This window comes from Lacerta agilis, chromosome 1 (assembly GCF_009819535.1).
Source record: "Lacerta agilis isolate rLacAgi1 chromosome 1, rLacAgi1.pri, whole genome shotgun sequence".
NCBI lineage: Eukaryota > Metazoa > Chordata > Lepidosauria > Squamata > Lacertidae > Lacerta > Lacerta agilis.
The window spans coordinates 111,340,609-111,363,245 of NC_046312.1; the positions used below are offsets into that span (position 1 = coordinate 111,340,609).

The 22,637-nt window shown below is 45.0% G+C and overlaps 1 protein-coding gene across 6 annotated transcripts in view; it reads left to right on the forward strand.

Annotated features, from left to right (window-relative positions):
• Window positions 1-884: 884 nt before the first annotated feature.
• The window catches only part of CCDC141 (coiled-coil domain containing 141), a 117,101-nt gene continuing 95,348 nt past the window's right edge, over window positions 885-22,637 (forward strand). For 4 of the 6 annotated variants that reach the window (XM_033167253.1, XM_033167234.1, XM_033167243.1 and 1 more), the window contains exons 1-2: window positions 885-1,151; window positions 2,268-2,390. In XM_033167253.1, coding sequence (XP_033023144.1) covers window positions 1,050-1,151; window positions 2,268-2,390 — 225 coding nt within the window. In that variant the 5' untranslated portion in view covers window positions 885-1,049. The remainder of the gene's footprint in view (window positions 1,152-2,267; window positions 2,391-22,637) is intronic. The other 2 variants (XM_033167283.1, XM_033167260.1) reach the window with 1 other exon arrangement.

The following is a 22,637-nucleotide window of genomic DNA, read 5'->3' on the forward strand; positions in this document are numbered from 1 at the left end:
CCCTCTTGGTCCCTTCCAACTCTTTTGGATGTCTCTTTTGGATCCAAACTCTTTGGACTCAAAGGTATACAGTGGTACCTCGGGTTACGTACTTAATTGGTTCCGGGGTGCCGTTCGTAACCCGAAAAGTACTTAACCCGAACGGCGATATCACTCTTTGAGCATGTGCAGACCGCGCAGAACGCTCTGCACATGTGCAGACCGCGCACATGATGAAAAACACTCCCGGGTTACGGGAGTACGTAACCCGAAAAACGTAACCCGAAGCGGACATAACCCGAGGTACAACTGTATCTGCCATAAGGCATCTATGTTGTTCCCGGTTTATTATTATTATTATTATTATTATTATTATTATTATTATTAATTGCAGGACAGGGTGATGTTTTATTATTTATGTAGTTATTTAATCTATTTCTCGCCTGCTCTGCATTACTAAGAGTAATACCAGTGCAGTTACATCAGAACTATAAAGCAGATAACATTTTACAAAGCAAGAAAATAAACACATGCTCTCTCTCTCTCTCTCTCTCTCTCTCTCTCTCCACACACACACTTATATATGGACATTGTTTGAAGATTTTATCACACTTGGACGATTGTTTGGTCTGAGGCATAAGGCCTGAGGCACAGTAGTTATTAAATACTCGGAGAAAGCTATTGTTTCTTTTTTTTATGGAGTGTGTAGCACTTCATTACTAGCAAACAGAGGATGTCAGAGTCTTACAAGGCATTTTATAAGACTGGTATTTATAGGGGCCAGACAGCAACAGCAGTTTAAAGCTACGAAAGTAGGGGTGTGTCACCTCTCCTCTCCGCCCCCCCCCCGCCCTGGCCTCTCTCAAGAAAGATAAACTCAATGGGGGCGTCTATTTTTAACCTCGTGTTCTTTCCTTTTGGCAGAGCAATCGGTGTTAGCTGAGCTCTTTTGCGGAATGAAGCCAAGTACCCTTGTTCGTTGCCTTTCGGAATGACCAGCCGATTCACACAGCTCCGGAGAAGGAACCTTTTCGCATGAAGCCCGGTTCCGCTGCTACTACAACAACATCATGTCTAGCAATGACAGTTCTGACGGTCCACCTTCCACGACAACCGTTAGTTCAGTTCTGGTTCAGGCTGGAGACTGCAAAATCATCATAGCTATATTGAAGGTAAGCTTAAGGGCTCTAAACACTTCTGCTTATAGCTCAGAACCACTGACTAGCTCAGAGTCTGATCATTTCAGCTTTGATTTCTGCACAGAGTGGTTGACATAAGGGAGTGTGCATTAATTTTCATTACGAAGGATGGGAGAGGGGAGGTTTCAATTTTTTTGTGCATAAAGTAAGCATCACTGAAATAGTCTTGAAGAAAGTGTATACTCTTCATTTGAAGAAAACAGAACTTTAAATTGAAATGAATTAAACAAACAGCCTGGTAACATAACCAGGACAATCTTTACTGATTTGTAACTGTATTGATTTGAAATACGGACTCTGGTTTTGTTTTCTTGTATTATTTAAAGATTGCATCCAGAATATACAAAGTGCATTTGATCTGACTTGTTCGGAGGGAATTCTTTGAAGGAATTGTTCTGATGTTAATGCATGGACAAATAATTAATGCCTCTATGTTGCACATATCAATCTCCACTTCAGAAATTGAAAAGTCATATTGAAAATCTTTACTTGAACAGTTTAGCTTCACACTGAAGCACTGCGCCATTTTCAGCACAAGTAATTCAACAATATAGGAATACAGGAAGCAGCTGTACACAGAATCAGACCATTGGTCCATCTAGTTCAGTGTTGTCTACACCAGCCTTTCTCAAACTTGGGTCCCCAGATGTTGTTGGACTACAACTCCCATCATTCCTAGCTCACTGGACCAGTGGTCAGGGATGATGGGAGTTATAGTCCAACAACATCTGGGGACCAAAGATCGAAAAAGGCTGGTCTGCACAGTCTCTCCAGGTTTTCAGACTGGGGAAATTCCCAGTGCTACCTAGAGATGTCAGGGATTGAACCTTCTGCACGCACAGCTGATGCTGGACCACTGAGCTATGACCTTGCCCTATATATCTGAGGCGCAGAGAGGATGTTGCATGCTTCCTCTCCTAAAACATGGTTCATTAGACCTCACAAGCCATTGCATGGATTAAATCAAAAGACTAAACTTTACTAAGTGCATGACCATTAGTTTTTGAGTTGGATCATGCACACACACACACGTCATACAAATATTTGGAGAAATGGTTCTTAGGACAATGTTTCTGTTTGCGTTTTTAGTGTGGGGATTGGGTGCAGCTCCAGCTGGCTGAATCAGTACCAAATTTATTAGAAATCGGCAGCAATCAAGAAGAGACCAAAAAATTACTACAAGATCATGAACTTCTCCTGGCGAAGCTTAAGGTAAGACACGCGACATGAACTTTCTGAATTATTACAGGTCGCATTGTTCTGAAAGTTGTAAATGACTGTTGAGCGCCAGCCCTCTGACCGCTTAATGCTTTGTAGGAACCAAAGAATCCTTGTGGGGGAGTTCCTAAGGGTTGCTAAAAGAAGCCTCACGAAAGCAAGCAAGAAGTGACTCCATCCTTGTTGCATGTGATAAGACACCCAGTTATAATACAGCCATGAGTTGTTCTTGGCTTGCCCATGGCTTGCTTCCCACATGCCTTTGCTACGACATGCAGGATTTAACCACATGCAGGATTTAACCTTCAGTGTGTCATGGCAAATGTTAATGAAAGTTGTTCTTGTGGTGGCATGCCAAAGCTTAATCTGGCAACTGGCAGCTACTTGTTGTTGTTGTTCAGTCGTTCAGTCATGTCCGACTCTTCGTGACCCCATGGACCAGAGCATGCCAGGCACGCCTATCCTTCACTGCCTCCCGCAGTTTGGCCAAACTCATGTTAGTAGCTTCGAGAACACTGTCCAACCAACTCATCCTCTGTCGTCCCCTTCTCCTTGTGCCCTCCATCTTTCCCAACATCAGGGTTTTTTCTAGGGAGTCTTCTCTTCTCATGAGGTGGCCAAAGTACTGGAGCCTCAACTTCAGGATCTGTCCTTCTATTGAGCACTCAGGGCCGATTTCCTTAAGAATGGATATGTTTGATCTTTTTGCAGTCCATGGGACTCTCAAGAGTCTCCTCCAGCACCATAATTCAAAAGCATCAATTCTTCGGCGATCAGCCTTCTTGATGGTCCAGCTCTCACTTCCGTACATTACTACTGGGAAAACCATAGCTTTAACTATACAGACCTTTGTCGGCAAGGTGATGTCTTTGCTTTTTAAGATGCTGTCTAGGTTTGTCATTGCTTTTCTCCCAAGAAGCAGGCATCTTCTAATTTCGTGACTGCTGTCACCATCTGCAGTGATCATGGAACCCAAGAAAGTGAAATCTCTCACTGCCTCCATTTCTTCCCCTTCTATTTGCCAGGAGGTGATGGGACCAGTGGCCATGATCTTAGTTTTTTTGATGTTGAGCTTCAGACCATATTTTGTGCTTTCCTCTTTCACCCTCATTAAAAGTTTCTTCAATTCCTCCTCACTTTCTGCCATCAAGGTTGTATCATCAGCATATCTGAGGTTGTTGATATTTTTTCCGGCAATCTTAATTCTGGTTTGGGATTCATCCAGCCCAGCCTTTCGCATGATGAATTCTGCATATAAGTTAAATAAGCAGGGAGACAATATACAGCCTTGTCGTACTCCTTTCCCAATTTTGAACCAATCAGTTATTCCATATCCGATTGGTTCAAAATTGGGAAAGGAGTACGACAAGCTACTACCGCCAGGCATAGAATTGACTGCAAGCATGGAGCGGATGAGCTCAGGATTGTCAAGAGCATTCCTTGTAGCTACTAACTGTAATGGCTGCCATAAGACAATATGACTATGAATGAACCAGAGCTCACTCTTAAGCACAACGTCGCAGTGTTCCCTAGTGGGCTGAAGGTAAGGAGCCCATCCCCATCCCCACCAATCAGTGCAGGTGAGGAAGGTAACGCAAGTCCAGTGATCCACTGCTGGAAGCAGGAACAGAATGAAAGGAGGCCTCTCTTCTATTGCATGGATGTCTGGAAGGTGCATGTGTAGGTGGAAGAGTGTTTTGTGGGTCGTTATCTATCTATCCACAATTGCCAGCATCTTTGTGGAAAAAGGAAAGGAAATAAGTCATTAATGGCTCTACAGTAAACAAAGGCATTTATATAGCTCCTGTTTTCTAGGCAGCACCATTAATCAGATAAGCCGTCACAGAGCCGCATGGGTATTCTGAGGGAAGAGAGATTTGTTTTTTGTGCAGATTACTTTTTAATGCACTACTAGAGGCTCAAACAGTATATTTTAAATTTTGGTACATATACAAGTCATGGCCATTTATTTATTATTTTTCTGCGATATTAAGCTGTGCTGATATTTAAAACAAAATAAATGGTCACCACAGCCTACATATAGTGTTGGTAGAAAAAATGTTTAACACTTTTTTGGGGGGGTACTAAAAAGTTTAAAAGAATCATTTCATTGTGCTTAAATGTCATAAACTGATCTGAATAGGGTTTTAAAATAAGGATCAGTTAAAGAAGATTTGTAAGTTGTGTAGCTAAAAGTACTGTACCAGGGAGGAGTAAAGAACATTCTTGGAGGCAGAATATTATTGAAGGACGTTCTAAAGAAATGCATACCCTCTGAGACACATGCTTTCATTTCAGTGCAATGCATATGAGAAATCTGATTTCGGTGTCACTCATGCCGAGAAATCACGTTTTGAAGTAATCTTGAAACACACTTGCATGGGGAAATAAAATCAGAATTGGGCTCGGCGTTTACAAGGAGGGAATCATGAGGTAAAACTCTGAACCACTTCAGAATGGAAGTGGGAAATTACACTATTGAAGGCTCCATCTATTGGGACAACTCAAAGTCAATGGGAATGAAGGGGTAGCAAAGACCACCATTGGGCGAGCAAGGATTTAACCTGTTCCTTATACCCTCCTGACTGAAGATTGGGTGAGTGAATAAGGGTGGCAGGGAATGAATTGGACTGTCCACCTCTTGAAGTCACCCATATCATATTTCTGCATACCACACCAATCTCTGAGCGGTGCAAGATTCTAGGGGTTCCTTCAGAGTGAGGGACAGTGGTATCTTAATGTTATATGGTTTATTTACACATATATACAACCTGAGCCTGTGTTGGAAGGGTTCACAGCATTAACACCCCAAGAGGGTCTTGCTTCGCTCATAGCCACATCCTTGGATTCCAAAAGAAATCAGGCATGGTTCTGTCTCCTAGCTGCCCAGCCTGCAGCCTTCTGGCTTCTAGTTTCTAGCTCACGCACGCAACTCTCCATTCTGGCCTTTGTCTTTCTAACTACCAGTGAGTTGAGGGAGCGGGGCCCACCTGTTTACTATCTGGCACAGAGCCACACCCTCTGTTACCTTAATAGCCCAAACCTAGAGGGCCATTACCAATAAACTTGCTTGGCTCTTTCAACAATTTGAATCCCTGCTTAGATTTTAGCATTTTCTGGATCCAGAAGGGTCTCAGGCATACCTCCTACCCCCTGCAAACTCATAACAATATACATTCTGCACACTGAAAACTAGATGCCCGCCGAAAAGTTCAAGCTTAGCAACAAATGCTTTTGTGGGAAGTAAAAGTTAGGTAACCTGCTGAAAAGTACGCAGACAAAACTCCTAAAACCCTGCATGTGGCCTTTATTGACTTTAAACAGGCCTTTGATCGGATTTCCAGAAAAAAGCTATGGACAAAACTGGCTGCTACAACAATTGATCGTCGTCTTCTCCTTCTGATAATTAATCTCCACTCGAACACCTTCCTGAGAGTCAGGATAGATAACAAGGGTTTAGTTTCTAACCCTATTGCCACCTCCAGGGGAGTAAGACAGGGCTGCCTTTTGGCCCCTGCTCTGTTCAACATTAATTCATTGGTGGCCCATATGGCCAACAATGCTTACCATCCTCCCAAATTAGCTGGCCGGCCTCTAAATGTCCTCCTGTACGCAGATGATGCCGCACTTTTGGCTAGATCCCCGATTGGGTTGAGGAGAATGTTAGTAGCACTTCATGAATACTGTGTACAACATGAGCTGCAACTAAATTATGCTAAGACTAAGGTTATGGTTTGCTCTGCTCGACCAAAATTGCTCTCGTGGTCAATGAATGGTATTACACTGGAACAGGTTAACAGCTTTAAATATTTGGGCCAAGTGATCCGATCAAATAGGTCCTTTGTAGCTCATAAAGAGTATATATTTGCTAATGCCTCTAAAGCAGCCATGATGATCAGATCTTTATATGCTAAGAACCAGGCCCAATCTGTGAAAGTTGCCTTGAGGCTCTTTCAAATGAAAGTTCTCCCTCTTATGTTGGCGGGCATATCTTTGGGAACACGCAGGGACTTTCTTAGATTGGAAGCTGTCCAAACTCGATTTCTCAGAGCTATTCTCAGGATTCCCCCGTCTGTAGCGGGTGCAGTCATGAGATTAGAAGTGGGTTGGCAAGCCTTTCGATATGTGGCCCTAAAGACCAAGCTTTGGTTATGGCTTAAACTTTGTTTTAACCCGGTAGGCATGGCACCCCTGATACTAAGGGATGATTTCCAATCTATGTGGGAAAAAGAGATTTTAAACGAAGTGCAGACTTGCGGACTGTCACAGCTCTTTCTGGAGTCCATGACATTCTCTCATGCCAAAGCTGTGATCTCTCAAAGACTGAGGGACATTGCAAGACAAGAGGACATTGCTTGTGTGAAACCAGGGATGTTTTTGGGGGAGCAGATCTTCCGGAATTCACCAGCCCCTTACCTGGTGGAAATCCAATATGTAGAATATCGCAGACTCCTCACAGCAGCAAGATTAAACGTCCTGGAAACAGAGGTCCTGTTGGGAAGATATAAGGGAGTCCCATATGCTCTGAGGGTCTGTCCCTGTGCCTCGGGAAAGGTTGAATCAACCGAACACATTCTCCTGACCTGCCCATTTTATGTTGCTCTTAGACAGAAACTGATAGCTCCACTCTTAGGCCACCTTAGCCTGGTAGATGGAGAATGTCAGGTTTCGTTTTTGCTGAATAATTTTACTGGCACCACAACTTTTGAGGTGGCCAAATTTCTTTTTTTGGCCCTTAAACAGCGTAAGGTCAAAATCGATGGTATCGATATGGGTTTTTATGTATAATTTACTTTTACTGTATGTTTTAGTGTAAACCCCTCTGAGTTGTCTCAGGTTTTTAAAATTTGTATGGATGATTGTGTTCTGACTGACGGTCGAATAAATTGTTATTGATTGAGGTAACCTGCTTTGTGAGAGCTATGCCTTAAAAGCCCCTCCTCCTCCCCCCCCCATCCTCACAAATCAATTAATGAATACATAAACCAATTACATCATTCAGCTTGTCCACTAAAGTATATAGGAATGAACCACACCAATAACAGTTCCAAAGGCATTTAGGCAACTAAAGCACACTTGAGACAAAGGATGAGGAAATGTGCAGTCTGCCAGACTGCAACTCCTGTTACCCTATGCTGGCTGGGGTTGATGGGAGTTGAAAGTCCAAGCACAGCTTAAAGGGCCACCAGCTGCTCATTCCTGCTTTTACCTGTTTCAAACAGTAACTGGCCAGACCTCCAGGTTCAAGAGTGAGGACTGGCTAACGAAGATAAGGCCTCTTGCTTTAGTCTGCATGCCCCACAGACCTCATATCACAAGAAGAAGAAGAAGAAGAAGAGTTTGGATTTGATATCCCGCTTTTCACTACCCGAAGGAGTCTCAAAGCGGCTAACATTCTCCTTTCCCTTCCTCCCCCACAACAAACACTCTGTGAGGTGAGTGGGGCTGAGAGACTTCAGAGAAGTGTGACTAGCCCAAGGTCACCCAGCAGCTGCATGTGGAGGAGTGCAGACACGAACCCGGTTCCCCAGATTACGAGTCTGCCGCTCTTAACCACTACACCAAACTGGCTCAAGTATACCTGGCATCTGCTTCCTTCTTCAAAGTACAGTTTTGTTTTGCAATTATGCAGTCTTTCTATAATCACTTGGGTATCTTTGCTTCAGCGACCTTTTTACTTGAATACTAAGTAACAACTGTAGGTAATAATACTGATGGTGGATAACAGTACAGTGGTACCTCGGAAGTCGAACGGAATCCGTTCCAGAAGTCAGAATGTTCGGAAACCAACGTGCGGCTTCCAATTGGCTGCAGGAAGCTCCTGCAGCCAATCAGAAGCCGCAGAAGTCGCGTTGGATGTTCGGGTTCCAAAGAACGTTCGCAAACCGGAACACTCACTTCCAGGTTTGCAGCATTTGGGAGCCAAAACGTTCAACTCGCAAGGCATTCGGGATCCAAAGTACAACTGTACTGTGATTGAAGATAACATTGATGTAAGTGAAGATAGTGGAATGAATATTAGCTTGATGACAGTCAACATCTATTGACACCAGGGGATCTGGAGTAAGGTGCTGTCAGTATTCAGAGGATTGTCATTTTTATTTCTCCTTTTCAACAGAGCTAGGTGAGGCAGTGAAGGCCTTTAACAGATGGGTTTAACAGAGAACAGACAATAGTCAACTAGATTTAATTCAGAATGGACCTGTTGCAATTGATGAACATTACTAACTTCTTATTATTTTCAATGGGCCTACTATGAGTCAAACTTAGCTGAATGCCACCCAACCTATTTATTGAGCATTGATTCTGATTTGTTCACAGGAAGATTAGGCAATATTGGCTATTTAGTAAGGATTTGTTTTGATTTGTTTGCAGAGAGGTTATACACGGTGCTATTTTTCTAGAAAAAAAGAGGTGCCAGAGCTCACCATGAACTTCTCCTTGTTCTCCTAGAGTGACAATGGCGCCCACCTGAGAGGTGCTGGAGCTGAGCTCCAGTTAGCTCTGGCTGGAAAAAAAGCCCTGGTTATAATAATAATAATAATAATAATAATTTATTATTTATACCCCGCCCATCTGGCCGGGTCTCCCCAGCCACTCTGGGCGGCCTCCAACAAATATCAAAATACAATACAGAGTCACAAATTAAAAACTTCCCTAAACAGGGCTGCCTTTAGGTGTTTTCTGAATGTCAGGTAGTTGTTTATTCCCTTGACTTCTGACGGGAGGGCGTTCCACAGGGCGGGCGCCACTACCGAGAAGGCCCTCTGCCTGGTTCCCTGTAGTTTTGCTTCTCGCAGTGAGGGAACCGCCAGAAGGCCCTCGGCGCTGGATCTCAGTGTCCGGGCTGAATGATGGGGGTGGAGACGCTCCTTCAGGTATACAGGACCGAGGCCGTTTAGGGCTTTAAAGGTCAACACCAACACTTTGAATTGTGTTCGGAAACGTACTGGGAGCCAATGCAGATCTCTCAGGACCGGTGTTATGTGGTCCCGGCGGCCACTCCCAGTCACCAGTCTAGCTGCCGCATTCTGGATTAATTGCAGTTTCCGGGTCACCTTCAAAGGTAGCCCCACGTAGAGCGCATTGCAGTAGTCCAAGCGGGAGATAACCAGAGCATGCACCACTCTGACAAGACAGTCTGCGGGCAGGTAGGGTCTCAGCCTGCGTACCAGATGGAGCTGGTAGACAGCCGCCCTGGACACAGAATTAACCTGCGCTTCCATGGACAGCTGTGAGTCCAAAATGACTCCCAGGCTGCGCACCTGGTCCTTCAGGGGCACAGTTACCCCATTCAGGACCAGGGAGTCCCCCACACCCGCCCGGACTATTACAGGTCGCATTGTTCTGAAAGTTGTAAATGACTGTTGAGCGCCAGCCCTCTGACCGCTTAATGCTTTGTAGGAACCAAAGAATCCTTGTGGGGGAGTTCCTAAGGGTTGCTAAAAGAAGCCTCACGAAAGCAAGCAAGAAGTGACTCCATCCTTGTTGCATGTGATAAGACACCCAGTTATAATACAGCCATGAGTTGTTCTTGGCTTGCCCATGGCTTGCTTCCCACATGCCTTTGCTACGACATGCAGGATTTAACCACATGCAGGATTTAACCTTCAGTGTGTCATGGCAAATGTTAATGAAAGTTGTTCTTGTGGTGGCATGCCAAAGCTTAATCTGGCAACTGGCAGCTACTTGTTGTTGTTGTTCAGTCGTTCAGTCATGTCCGACTCTTCGTGACCCCATGGACCAGAGCATGCCAGGCACGCCTATCCTTCACTGCCTCCCGCAGTTTGGCCAAACTCATGTTAGTAGCTTCGAGAACACTGTCCAACCAACTCATCCTCTGTCGTCCCCTTCTCCTTGTGCCCTCCATCTTTCCCAACATCAGGGTTTTTTCTAGGGAGTCTTCTCTTCTCATGAGGTGGCCAAAGTACTGGAGCCTCAACTTCAGGATCTGTCCTTCTATTGAGCACTCAGGGCCGATTTCCTTAAGAATGGATATGTTTGATCTTTTTGCAGTCCATGGGACTCTCAAGAGTCTCCTCCAGCACCATAATTCAAAAGCATCAATTCTTCGGCGATCAGCCTTCTTGATGGTCCAGCTCTCACTTCCGTACATTACTACTGGGAAAACCATAGCTTTAACTATACAGACCTTTGTCGGCAAGGTGATGTCTTTGCTTTTTAAGATGCTGTCTAGGTTTGTCATTGCTTTTCTCCCAAGAAGCAGGCATCTTCTAATTTCGTGACTGCTGTCACCATCTGCAGTGATCATGGAACCCAAGAAAGTGAAATCTCTCACTGCCTCCATTTCTTCCCCTTCTATTTGCCAGGAGGTGATGGGACCAGTGGCCATGATCTTAGTTTTTTTGATGTTGAGCTTCAGACCATATTTTGTGCTTTCCTCTTTCACCCTCATTAAAAGTTTCTTCAATTCCTCCTCACTTTCTGCCATCAAGGTTGTATCATCAGCATATCTGAGGTTGTTGATATTTTTTCCGGCAATCTTAATTCTGGTTTGGGATTCATCCAGCCCAGCCTTTCGCATGATGAATTCTGCATATAAGTTAAATAAGCAGGGAGACAATATACAGCCTTGTCGTACTCCTTTCCCAATTTTGAACCAATCAGTTATTCCATATCCGATTGGTTCAAAATTGGGAAAGGAGTACGACAAGCTACTACCGCCAGGCATAGAATTGACTGCAAGCATGGAGCGGATGAGCTCAGGATTGTCAAGAGCATTCCTTGTAGCTACTAACTGTAATGGCTGCCATAAGACAATATGACTATGAATGAACCAGAGCTCACTCTTAAGCACAACGTCGCAGTGTTCCCTAGTGGGCTGAAGGTAAGGAGCCCATCCCCATCCCCACCAATCAGTGCAGGTGAGGAAGGTAACGCAAGTCCAGTGATCCACTGCTGGAAGCAGGAACAGAATGAAAGGAGGCCTCTCTTCTATTGCATGGATGTCTGGAAGGTGCATGTGTAGGTGGAAGAGTGTTTTGTGGGTCGTTATCTATCTATCCACAATTGCCAGCATCTTTGTGGAAAAAGGAAAGGAAATAAGTCATTAATGGCTCTACAGTAAACAAAGGCATTTATATAGCTCCTGTTTTCTAGGCAGCACCATTAATCAGATAAGCCGTCACAGAGCCGCATGGGTATTCTGAGGGAAGAGAGATTTGTTTTTTGTGCAGATTACTTTTTAATGCACTACTAGAGGCTCAAACAGTATATTTTAAATTTTGGTACATATACAAGTCATGGCCATTTATTTATTATTTTTCTGCGATATTAAGCTGTGCTGATATTTAAAACAAAATAAATGGTCACCACAGCCTACATATAGTGTTGGTAGAAAAAATGTTTAACACTTTTTTGGGGGGGTACTAAAAAGTTTAAAAGAATCATTTCATTGTGCTTAAATGTCATAAACTGATCTGAATAGGGTTTTAAAATAAGGATCAGTTAAAGAAGATTTGTAAGTTGTGTAGCTAAAAGTACTGTACCAGGGAGGAGTAAAGAACATTCTTGGAGGCAGAATATTATTGAAGGACGTTCTAAAGAAATGCATACCCTCTGAGACACATGCTTTCATTTCAGTGCAATGCATATGAGAAATCTGATTTCGGTGTCACTCATGCCGAGAAATCACGTTTTGAAGTAATCTTGAAACACACTTGCATGGGGAAATAAAATCAGAATTGGGCTCGGCGTTTACAAGGAGGGAATCATGAGGTAAAACTCTGAACCACTTCAGAATGGAAGTGGGAAATTACACTATTGAAGGCTCCATCTATTGGGACAACTCAAAGTCAATGGGAATGAAGGGGTAGCAAAGACCACCATTGGGCGAGCAAGGATTTAACCTGTTCCTTATACCCTCCTGACTGAAGATTGGGTGAGTGAATAAGGGTGGCAGGGAATGAATTGGACTGTCCACCTCTTGAAGTCACCCATATCATATTTCTGCATACCACACCAATCTCTGAGCGGTGCAAGATTCTAGGGGTTCCTTCAGAGTGAGGGACAGTGGTATCTTAATGTTATATGGTTTATTTACACATATATACAACCTGAGCCTGTGTTGGAAGGGTTCACAGCATTAACACCCCAAGAGGGTCTTGCTTCGCTCATAGCCACATCCTTGGATTCCAAAAGAAATCAGGCATGGTTCTGTCTCCTAGCTGCCCAGCCTGCAGCCTTCTGGCTTCTAGTTTCTAGCTCACGCACGCAACTCTCCATTCTGGCCTTTGTCTTTCTAACTACCAGTGAGTTGAGGGAGCGGGGCCCACCTGTTTACTATCTGGCACAGAGCCACACCCTCTGTTACCTTAATAGCCCAAACCTAGAGGGCCATTACCAATAAACTTGCTTGGCTCTTTCAACAATTTGAATCCCTGCTTAGATTTTAGCATTTTCTGGATCCAGAAGGGTCTCAGGCATACCTCCTACCCCCTGCAAACTCATAACAATATACATTCTGCACACTGAAAACTAGATGCCCGCCGAAAAGTTCAAGCTTAGCAACAAATGCTTTTGTGGGAAGTAAAAGTTAGGTAACCTGCTGAAAAGTACGCAGACAAAACTCCTAAAACCCTGCATGTGGCCTTTATTGACTTTAAACAGGCCTTTGATCGGATTTCCAGAAAAAAGCTATGGACAAAACTGGCTGCTACAACAATTGATCGTCGTCTTCTCCTTCTGATAATTAATCTCCACTCGAACACCTTCCTGAGAGTCAGGATAGATAACAAGGGTTTAGTTTCTAACCCTATTGCCACCTCCAGGGGAGTAAGACAGGGCTGCCTTTTGGCCCCTGCTCTGTTCAACATTAATTCATTGGTGGCCCATATGGCCAACAATGCTTACCATCCTCCCAAATTAGCTGGCCGGCCTCTAAATGTCCTCCTGTACGCAGATGATGCCGCACTTTTGGCTAGATCCCCGATTGGGTTGAGGAGAATGTTAGTAGCACTTCATGAATACTGTGTACAACATGAGCTGCAACTAAATTATGCTAAGACTAAGGTTATGGTTTGCTCTGCTCGACCAAAATTGCTCTCGTGGTCAATGAATGGTATTACACTGGAACAGGTTAACAGCTTTAAATATTTGGGCCAAGTGATCCGATCAAATAGGTCCTTTGTAGCTCATAAAGAGTATATATTTGCTAATGCCTCTAAAGCAGCCATGATGATCAGATCTTTATATGCTAAGAACCAGGCCCAATCTGTGAAAGTTGCCTTGAGGCTCTTTCAAATGAAAGTTCTCCCTCTTATGTTGGCGGGCATATCTTTGGGAACACGCAGGGACTTTCTTAGATTGGAAGCTGTCCAAACTCGATTTCTCAGAGCTATTCTCAGGATTCCCCCGTCTGTAGCGGGTGCAGTCATGAGATTAGAAGTGGGTTGGCAAGCCTTTCGATATGTGGCCCTAAAGACCAAGCTTTGGTTATGGCTTAAACTTTGTTTTAACCCGGTAGGCATGGCACCCCTGATACTAAGGGATGATTTCCAATCTATGTGGGAAAAAGAGATTTTAAACGAAGTGCAGACTTGCGGACTGTCACAGCTCTTTCTGGAGTCCATGACATTCTCTCATGCCAAAGCTGTGATCTCTCAAAGACTGAGGGACATTGCAAGACAAGAGGACATTGCTTGTGTGAAACCAGGGATGTTTTTGGGGGAGCAGATCTTCCGGAATTCACCAGCCCCTTACCTGGTGGAAATCCAATATGTAGAATATCGCAGACTCCTCACAGCAGCAAGATTAAACGTCCTGGAAACAGAGGTCCTGTTGGGAAGATATAAGGGAGTCCCATATGCTCTGAGGGTCTGTCCCTGTGCCTCGGGAAAGGTTGAATCAACCGAACACATTCTCCTGACCTGCCCATTTTATGTTGCTCTTAGACAGAAACTGATAGCTCCACTCTTAGGCCACCTTAGCCTGGTAGATGGAGAATGTCAGGTTTCGTTTTTGCTGAATAATTTTACTGGCACCACAACTTTTGAGGTGGCCAAATTTCTTTTTTTGGCCCTTAAACAGCGTAAGGTCAAAATCGATGGTATCGATATGGGTTTTTATGTATAATTTACTTTTACTGTATGTTTTAGTGTAAACCCCTCTGAGTTGTCTCAGGTTTTTAAAATTTGTATGGATGATTGTGTTCTGACTGACGGTCGAATAAATTGTTATTGATTGAGGTAACCTGCTTTGTGAGAGCTATGCCTTAAAAGCCCCTCCTCCTCCCCCCCCCATCCTCACAAATCAATTAATGAATACATAAACCAATTACATCATTCAGCTTGTCCACTAAAGTATATAGGAATGAACCACACCAATAACAGTTCCAAAGGCATTTAGGCAACTAAAGCACACTTGAGACAAAGGATGAGGAAATGTGCAGTCTGCCAGACTGCAACTCCTGTTACCCTATGCTGGCTGGGGTTGATGGGAGTTGAAAGTCCAAGCACAGCTTAAAGGGCCACCAGCTGCTCATTCCTGCTTTTACCTGTTTCAAACAGTAACTGGCCAGACCTCCAGGTTCAAGAGTGAGGACTGGCTAACGAAGATAAGGCCTCTTGCTTTAGTCTGCATGCCCCACAGACCTCATATCACAAGAAGAAGAAGAAGAAGAAGAGTTTGGATTTGATATCCCGCTTTTCACTACCCGAAGGAGTCTCAAAGCGGCTAACATTCTCCTTTCCCTTCCTCCCCCACAACAAACACTCTGTGAGGTGAGTGGGGCTGAGAGACTTCAGAGAAGTGTGACTAGCCCAAGGTCACCCAGCAGCTGCATGTGGAGGAGTGCAGACACGAACCCGGTTCCCCAGATTACGAGTCTGCCGCTCTTAACCACTACACCAAACTGGCTCAAGTATACCTGGCATCTGCTTCCTTCTTCAAAGTACAGTTTTGTTTTGCAATTATGCAGTCTTTCTATAATCACTTGGGTATCTTTGCTTCAGCGACCTTTTTACTTGAATACTAAGTAACAACTGTAGGTAATAATACTGATGGTGGATAACAGTACAGTGGTACCTCGGAAGTCGAACGGAATCCGTTCCAGAAGTCAGAATGTTCGGAAACCAACGTGCGGCTTCCAATTGGCTGCAGGAAGCTCCTGCAGCCAATCAGAAGCCGCAGAAGTCGCGTTGGATGTTCGGGTTCCAAAGAACGTTCGCAAACCGGAACACTCACTTCCAGGTTTGCAGCATTTGGGAGCCAAAACGTTCAACTCGCAAGGCATTCGGGATCCAAAGTACAACTGTACTGTGATTGAAGATAACATTGATGTAAGTGAAGATAGTGGAATGAATATTAGCTTGATGACAGTCAACATCTATTGACACCAGGGGATCTGGAGTAAGGTGCTGTCAGTATTCAGAGGATTGTCATTTTTATTTCTCCTTTTCAACAGAGCTAGGTGAGGCAGTGAAGGCCTTTAACAGATGGGTTTAACAGAGAACAGACAATAGTCAACTAGATTTAATTCAGAATGGACCTGTTGCAATTGATGAACATTACTAACTTCTTATTATTTTCAATGGGCCTACTATGAGTCAAACTTAGCTGAATGCCACCCAACCTATTTATTGAGCATTGATTCTGATTTGTTCACAGGAAGATTAGGCAATATTGGCTATTTAGTAAGGATTTGTTTTGATTTGTTTGCAGAGAGGTTATACACGGTGCTATTTTTCTAGAAAAAAAGAGGTGCCAGAGCTCACCATGAACTTCTCCTTGTTCTCCTAGAGTGACAATGGCGCCCACCTGAGAGGTGCTGGAGCTGAGCTCCAGTTAGCTCTGGCTGGAAAAAAAGCCCTGGTTATAATAATAATAATAATAATAATAATTTATTATTTATACCCCGCCCATCTGGCCGGGTCTCCCCAGCCACTCTGGGCGGCCTCCAACAAATATCAAAATACAATACAGAGTCACAAATTAAAAACTTCCCTAAACAGGGCTGCCTTTAGGTGTTTTCTGAATGTCAGGTAGTTGTTTATTCCCTTGACTTCTGACGGGAGGGCGTTCCACAGGGCGGGCGCCACTACCGAGAAGGCCCTCTGCCTGGTTCCCTGTAGTTTTGCTTCTCGCAGTGAGGGAACCGCCAGAAGGCCCTCGGCGCTGGATCTCAGTGTCCGGGCTGAATGATGGGGGTGGAGACGCTCCTTCAGGTATACAGGACCGAGGCCGTTTAGGGCTTTAAAGGTCAACACCAACACTTTGAATTGTGTTCGGAAACGTACTGGGAGCCAATGCAGATCTCTCAGGACCGGTGTTATGTGGTCCCGGCGGCCACTCCCAGTCACCAGTCTAGCTGCCGCATTCTGGATTAATTGCAGTTTCCGGGTCACCTTCAAAGGTAGCCCCACGTAGAGCGCATTGCAGTAGTCCAAGCGGGAGATAACCAGAGCATGCACCACTCTGACAAGACAGTCTGCGGGCAGGTAGGGTCTCAGCCTGCGTACCAGATGGAGCTGGTAGACAGCCGCCCTGGACACAGAATTAACCTGCGCTTCCATGGACAGCTGTGAGTCCAAAATGACTCCCAGGCTGCGCACCTGGTCCTTCAGGGGCACAGTTACCCCATTCAGGACCAGGGAGTCCCCCACACCCGCCCGCCTCCTGTCCCCCAAAAACAGTACTTCTGTCTTGTCAGGATTCAACCTCAATCTGTTAGCCGCCATCCATCCTCCAACAGCCTCCAGGCACTCACACAGGACCTTCACCGCCTTCACTGGTTCTGATTTAAAAGAGAGGTAGAGCTGGGTGTCATCTGCATATTGATGAACACCCAACCCAAACCCCCTGATGATCTCTCCCAGCGGCTTCATATAGATATTAAAAAGCATGGGGGAGAGGACAGAACCCTGAGGCACCCCACAAGTGAGAGCCCAGGGGTCTGAACACTCATCCCCCACCACCACTTTCTGAACACGGCCCAGGAGGAAAGAGCGGAACCACTGTATAACAGTGCCCCCAGCTCCCAACCCCTCTAGCCGGTCCAGAAGGATGTTATGGTCGATGGTGTCAAAGGCCGCTGAGAGATCCAGCAGAACCAGGAAACAGCTCTCACCTTTGTCCCTAGCCCGCCGGAGATCATCAACCAGCGCGACCAAGGCAGTTTCAGTCCCATGATGAGGCCTGAATCCTGATTGGAAGGGATCCAAATGGTCCGCATCTTCCAGGCGTGCTTGGAGTTGTTCAGCAACCACCCGCTCAATCACCTTGCCCAAGAATGGTAAATTTGAGACTGGGCGATAGTTGGCCATATTGGCCGGGTCTAGAGATGTTTTTTTAAGAAGCGGTTTAATGACCGCCTCTTTCAGCGGGTCTGGAAAGATTCCCTCGCAGAGGGAAGCATTCACCACCGCGCAGAGCCCATCGCCCAGCCCTTCCCGGCTAGCTTTTATAAGCCAGGATGGGCAAGGATCTAGGAGACAGGTGGTCGGTTTCACTCGTCCAAGCAGCCTGTCCACATCCTCGGAGGTAACAGATTGGAATTGATCCCATGAAACATGACTAGACAGGGCTCTAGCACTCTCCCGCCCCGGCCCTGCTCCCACGGTGGAGTCTACCTCCTTCTGAATCTGAGCGACTTTATCTGCAAAAAACTTTGCAAAAGCATTGCAGGAGATCTTGGGGTCCCTACCAGACCCCGGTGACAAAGGTGGTTCTGCTAGGTTGCGAACCACCTGGAAGAGTCTCCTGCTGCTGTTTTCTGCAGATGCAATAGAAACAGCGAAGAAGGTCCTCTTCGCTGTCGCCATTGCCACTTGGTAGGCTCGAAGTTGAGCTCTAGCCCGTGTCCGGTCTGATTCAGAATGAGTTTTCCGCCACCGGCGCTCTAGCCGTCTCAGCGACTGTTTCATCGCCCTCAGCTCCGGGGAAAACCACGGAGCTGTCCGGGCTCCATGCAATCGGAGAGGACGCTTCGGAGCCAGACAGTCAATAGCCCTGGTTAACTCCGCATTCCAGCGGGCCACCAGGGAATCAACTGAAAGGCCATCAGCATGGGATAATGCATCCCCTACCACTCTCTGGAAGCCAATTGGATCCATTAAGTAGCGGGGGCGGACCATCTGAATCGGTCCCACCTCCCTGCAGAGGGGAAGGGTCGCAGAGAAGTCCAGTTGCACCAGGAAGTGATCTGACCATGGCACTTCTTTTGTTTCACTTTTACTTAGTGTCAGATCACCAACATCCATAGAGGTAAACACCAGGTCTAAGGCATGTCCGCGGCTATGAGTTGGACCAGACTTATTCAGGGACAGCCCCATGGAGGCCATGCTTTCCACGAAGTCCCGAGCGGCCCCTTGTAAGGTCGTGTCGGCATGGATGTTAAAATCCCCTAAGACAACCAAACTAGGTGTCTCCAGGAGCATATCCGCCACGACCTGAAGCAGCTCGGGCAGGGAATCCTTGGTGCAGCGGGGAGGTCGGTACACCAAAAGGAATCCTGTACTGCCCCTATTGCCCAACTTCCAGAACATGCACTCAGAAAACTGGGTCTTCCCAATAGGACGCCTGGTGCAAACTAATGACTTCCTAAAAATCACTGCAACCCCCCCTCCCCGCCCAGATGGCCTGGGTTGCTGTGCGTAAGAGAAACCTGGTGGACAAGCAGCGGCAAGGACAGGCCCATCTGCTTCATCCAACCAAGTCACTGTTACACATGCCAGGTCAAATCCTCCATCCACAATCAAGTCGTGGATGGCAGTGGTTTTGTTAATCATTGACCTGGCATTACACAGCAACACTTTCAGGTCATGTGGGTATCCCCTGCTGATTCCAGTATCCATCCGGTCAGGACCAGACCTGGAGGCAGGGATAGTCTTCAGACAACGACTAAACCTGCCTCCTCGGTAATGACATGGTCTGGTCTTAGCGTGACTCCTCCTCCTGCCCATGATCACTGAGATCGGGTGTCTTTCCAAGACTACCCCCCCTGTGGAACCTGCCCCAGCCATCCTGTTGGCTGAGGCCCAATCCCAGGCAGCCCTACCCCTATCCCCTTAAAAAACAAATAAAGACCATACACTAAATTAACAAAATAATACAAATAGGAAACAGAGAACAACGCTAAAATTAAACTAAACATTTGCCCCACCCCAAACAAAAAATAATAAAATGATATAATGTTATACAACATAGAGTTAATCAATTGTTATGCCACACTTTCCAGCACATTTTCCTGTCACCTTCCTTCTGGCAATGAAAGTCTTTAATGAAGTGGGTTTGTTGCATAAGTCCTCCAAGTCAAAGAGAATTGTGCAACCTGAATTTGCTGGTCTGCGACTGAATTCTGCCCAAAAACAGTCAGGAAGCACCCAGTGATGGATTGGGTGGGCACGAACAAACTAAAGCTCAGCTCAGAAAAAAATGAAGATGTTAATGGTGGGTGGCCTGATGAATTTAGGGTTTTGTGGTTCACCATATCTCTGTAGGGTTGCACTTCAAGATTTGGAGATGTTCTTGCACTTAGCCTTGCTGCTGGGATTCCAGGTAGCACCATGGTCAGGGCACTTTTCACCAACTTATGATGGTGTGCCAGGCTGCTGTCCTCCTGTTGAGGAGTGACTTGACCTTGGTGTCCCTGTCCCCCCCAGGAAGAACTACTGTAATGTGTTCTATGTTGAGCTGCTTTTGAAACCTGACTGAAAATTGCAATTCATTCAGAACCCAGCAATCCACTTTTAGAAGAATACCAATGGAACCATACAACACTTGCTCTGAAAGAATTTTGTTCCCAAGTTCGTTTTTAGGCACCATTCAAAGTGCTGCTTGTGACATTTAACGCCCAAATGACCAGAGGAACATGTACCTTAGTTATGCTGAAATTGGATTATTGCAACTTCAGAAGCTACAGTTGGCCCAGAATATGGAAGCAAATTGGTATATGCCCATAGGACCATATCAGATCTATCCTGCAGGTCTGCGTTGTTTGCCAATTTGTTTCTGGGCACAATTCAAAGTGTCGAATTGTGGCTTGGGCTTTAGGTGTCTGAAGGGCCGCCTCTTCCCATACCAACCTGCCCATGCCGAAATTCAGAAGGAGGGACCTTCCTCTGTGTCAAAGCTAGGGGAAGATCTGAAGAGAAACCAGAGTATCTTCTGTGTCAAAGCTAGGGTGGAGGCATGGTTGGTAGTAATAAGAGAGAGGGCCTTTTCAGTGGCTGCACCAAAATTGTGGAAAAGCTTGCCCACCCTATGGGTGTCTCCTACCAGTTTAAAGAAGGTCTTTTTATGTTGGACAACAGGCTTTTGCCTTGCCGAGTAAACAATGATTTTGAACATTATGGTTTCTCTGCTGTGCTTATCTTTGTGGTATTTGTGTGAGCAGTCTAGTTGTATATCAGTGTGATTTTAATCATAGAAAAGTATTCTGCATAAAAGCACCAGAAGCATAAAAGCATAAAAATTGTTATATTAAAAAAAAAATGCCCCGAGTTCTGATTACCTTGGGGAACATCTTCTCTAGGGATAAGCAAATCTGCCAATTTTGGTTTTTCTCAGTTTCCCATTTTTCCAATCTTAGCGTCATATCTCCACATTCCCACATCAGTTTGAGATTATAGTCCTTGTGAAAATTCATCACCATTTTTACAAAGCAATTTCCTCAAATATATATATAATTATTAATTAATTAAATGTCTATGCCATCTTTCACCCTAGGAGTTTTTTAAAATGAGGGGTTTTAAAATATGATAACACAATACTATAATATATTGCACTTTTTCACTACTATGTGGATTTATATGCACAATTCAGTATATACATTTTTGTACAGATTGCTTTGCTGGAGAAGTAGCATTGCAAAATTTGGCGAGGTGTAAGATTTCAAATGGACAGCTGTGTTTTGATTCACATACTGCTTTTTCAAAGTGCAAATTAGGTAAATTCATATTTAAATGTGAACCACATCTAAGCTACTCCTATATGAACTTCCATGGAGCACTGAGATCCTCAGTGAAGACCTAGCTCTAAATCCCTTCTTTCCCTATAACTAGATTAGAGGAGATAAGACGATCGTCAGAAGTGACAGCTACATACCCTGTTATGTATTGAAGTTCTCACCCTAGGCCACTAGGGGTGTGTGTATATAGTTTATTCTGCTGCAGTTTTCACTCAGGTCCGTATATGCAAATGAGGAATTGAAAGTGACGTTCAGGGATTGGGTAACTGCAGAAAGTTGTTACTGTTGCTTTGTAGCTGAGTTCTATATAAGCAGGCTGCTGAGGCCTTCAGCTCACTTCTGTTCCAGCCTGAGAATAAACAAGAGCTGCTTGGAAATCACTGTGTCGTCTGCTGTGTCCATCCACTACTTAACATACCCTTCAACTGTCCTGCTTTAAGCAGAACATCCCAGTACTACAGAAGCCACCCCAGCTTCTGATTGGATTCCAGGATGTCCTGTTTCGGCTCCCACGAGAACATGGCCCCCAAAGGCACCCCATTTTAGAAGGCCTTGCTATCATGCAAATCACTTGGCTCCCATACAAGCCTGGCACTGAAACAGCTGTGTCCCGATTTTCCTTTGTAGCATGTGGGAAGGTATGTGGCTGTGTTAAGGAGTTCCACTCCTTGATGGGATTTGTATGGCTGACTCTATGCCTTTTGGAGTGAGAGAGAGAGAGAATCACAAAGAAAATTCTATTTGGGCAGTCCTTCTGGAGCTTGTGATAAATGTTTTAAAACTGCTTCATTGGCTGCCACTTAGCTTGTTTTATGCTCAGTCGTTTCATGCTATCCTATTTTTGTTTGATTCATTTTAGTGTTTTTAGATATTTCTTTAGTAAGGCACACTGGACAGATAGTTAAACAAACAAATGCTGCGGTAGCCATAGCACAGATACTGCAGTAATAACCACCACAGCAGCCCAGCTAAAGTGAAACACTTGTGCAGAACAAACCTGCGCACCTTTACTCAGAAGTAAGTCCCTCTGTGGCTAATGGGCCTTACACCCAGGTTTGCAGTCCAGGTCCCCTTAATTAATTGAATGGTTTTCATAGATGCACTGAAATCTGTCTAAATTTCATTGAATTTATCATATTTCAGTTAATGAAGTAGGGGGCTTCAATATGCTTAATTCTGTCTGGGTGGTACACCACATTTTCTGTAGATAAAATAAGAAGAATTTAGTACAAAAAAGTCCTACTTTGCAGCTTGCTCACCTTAGATTCATATTCTGGAACTGGGCTGTGACAGGAGAGGAAGACATTTGGCTCCAG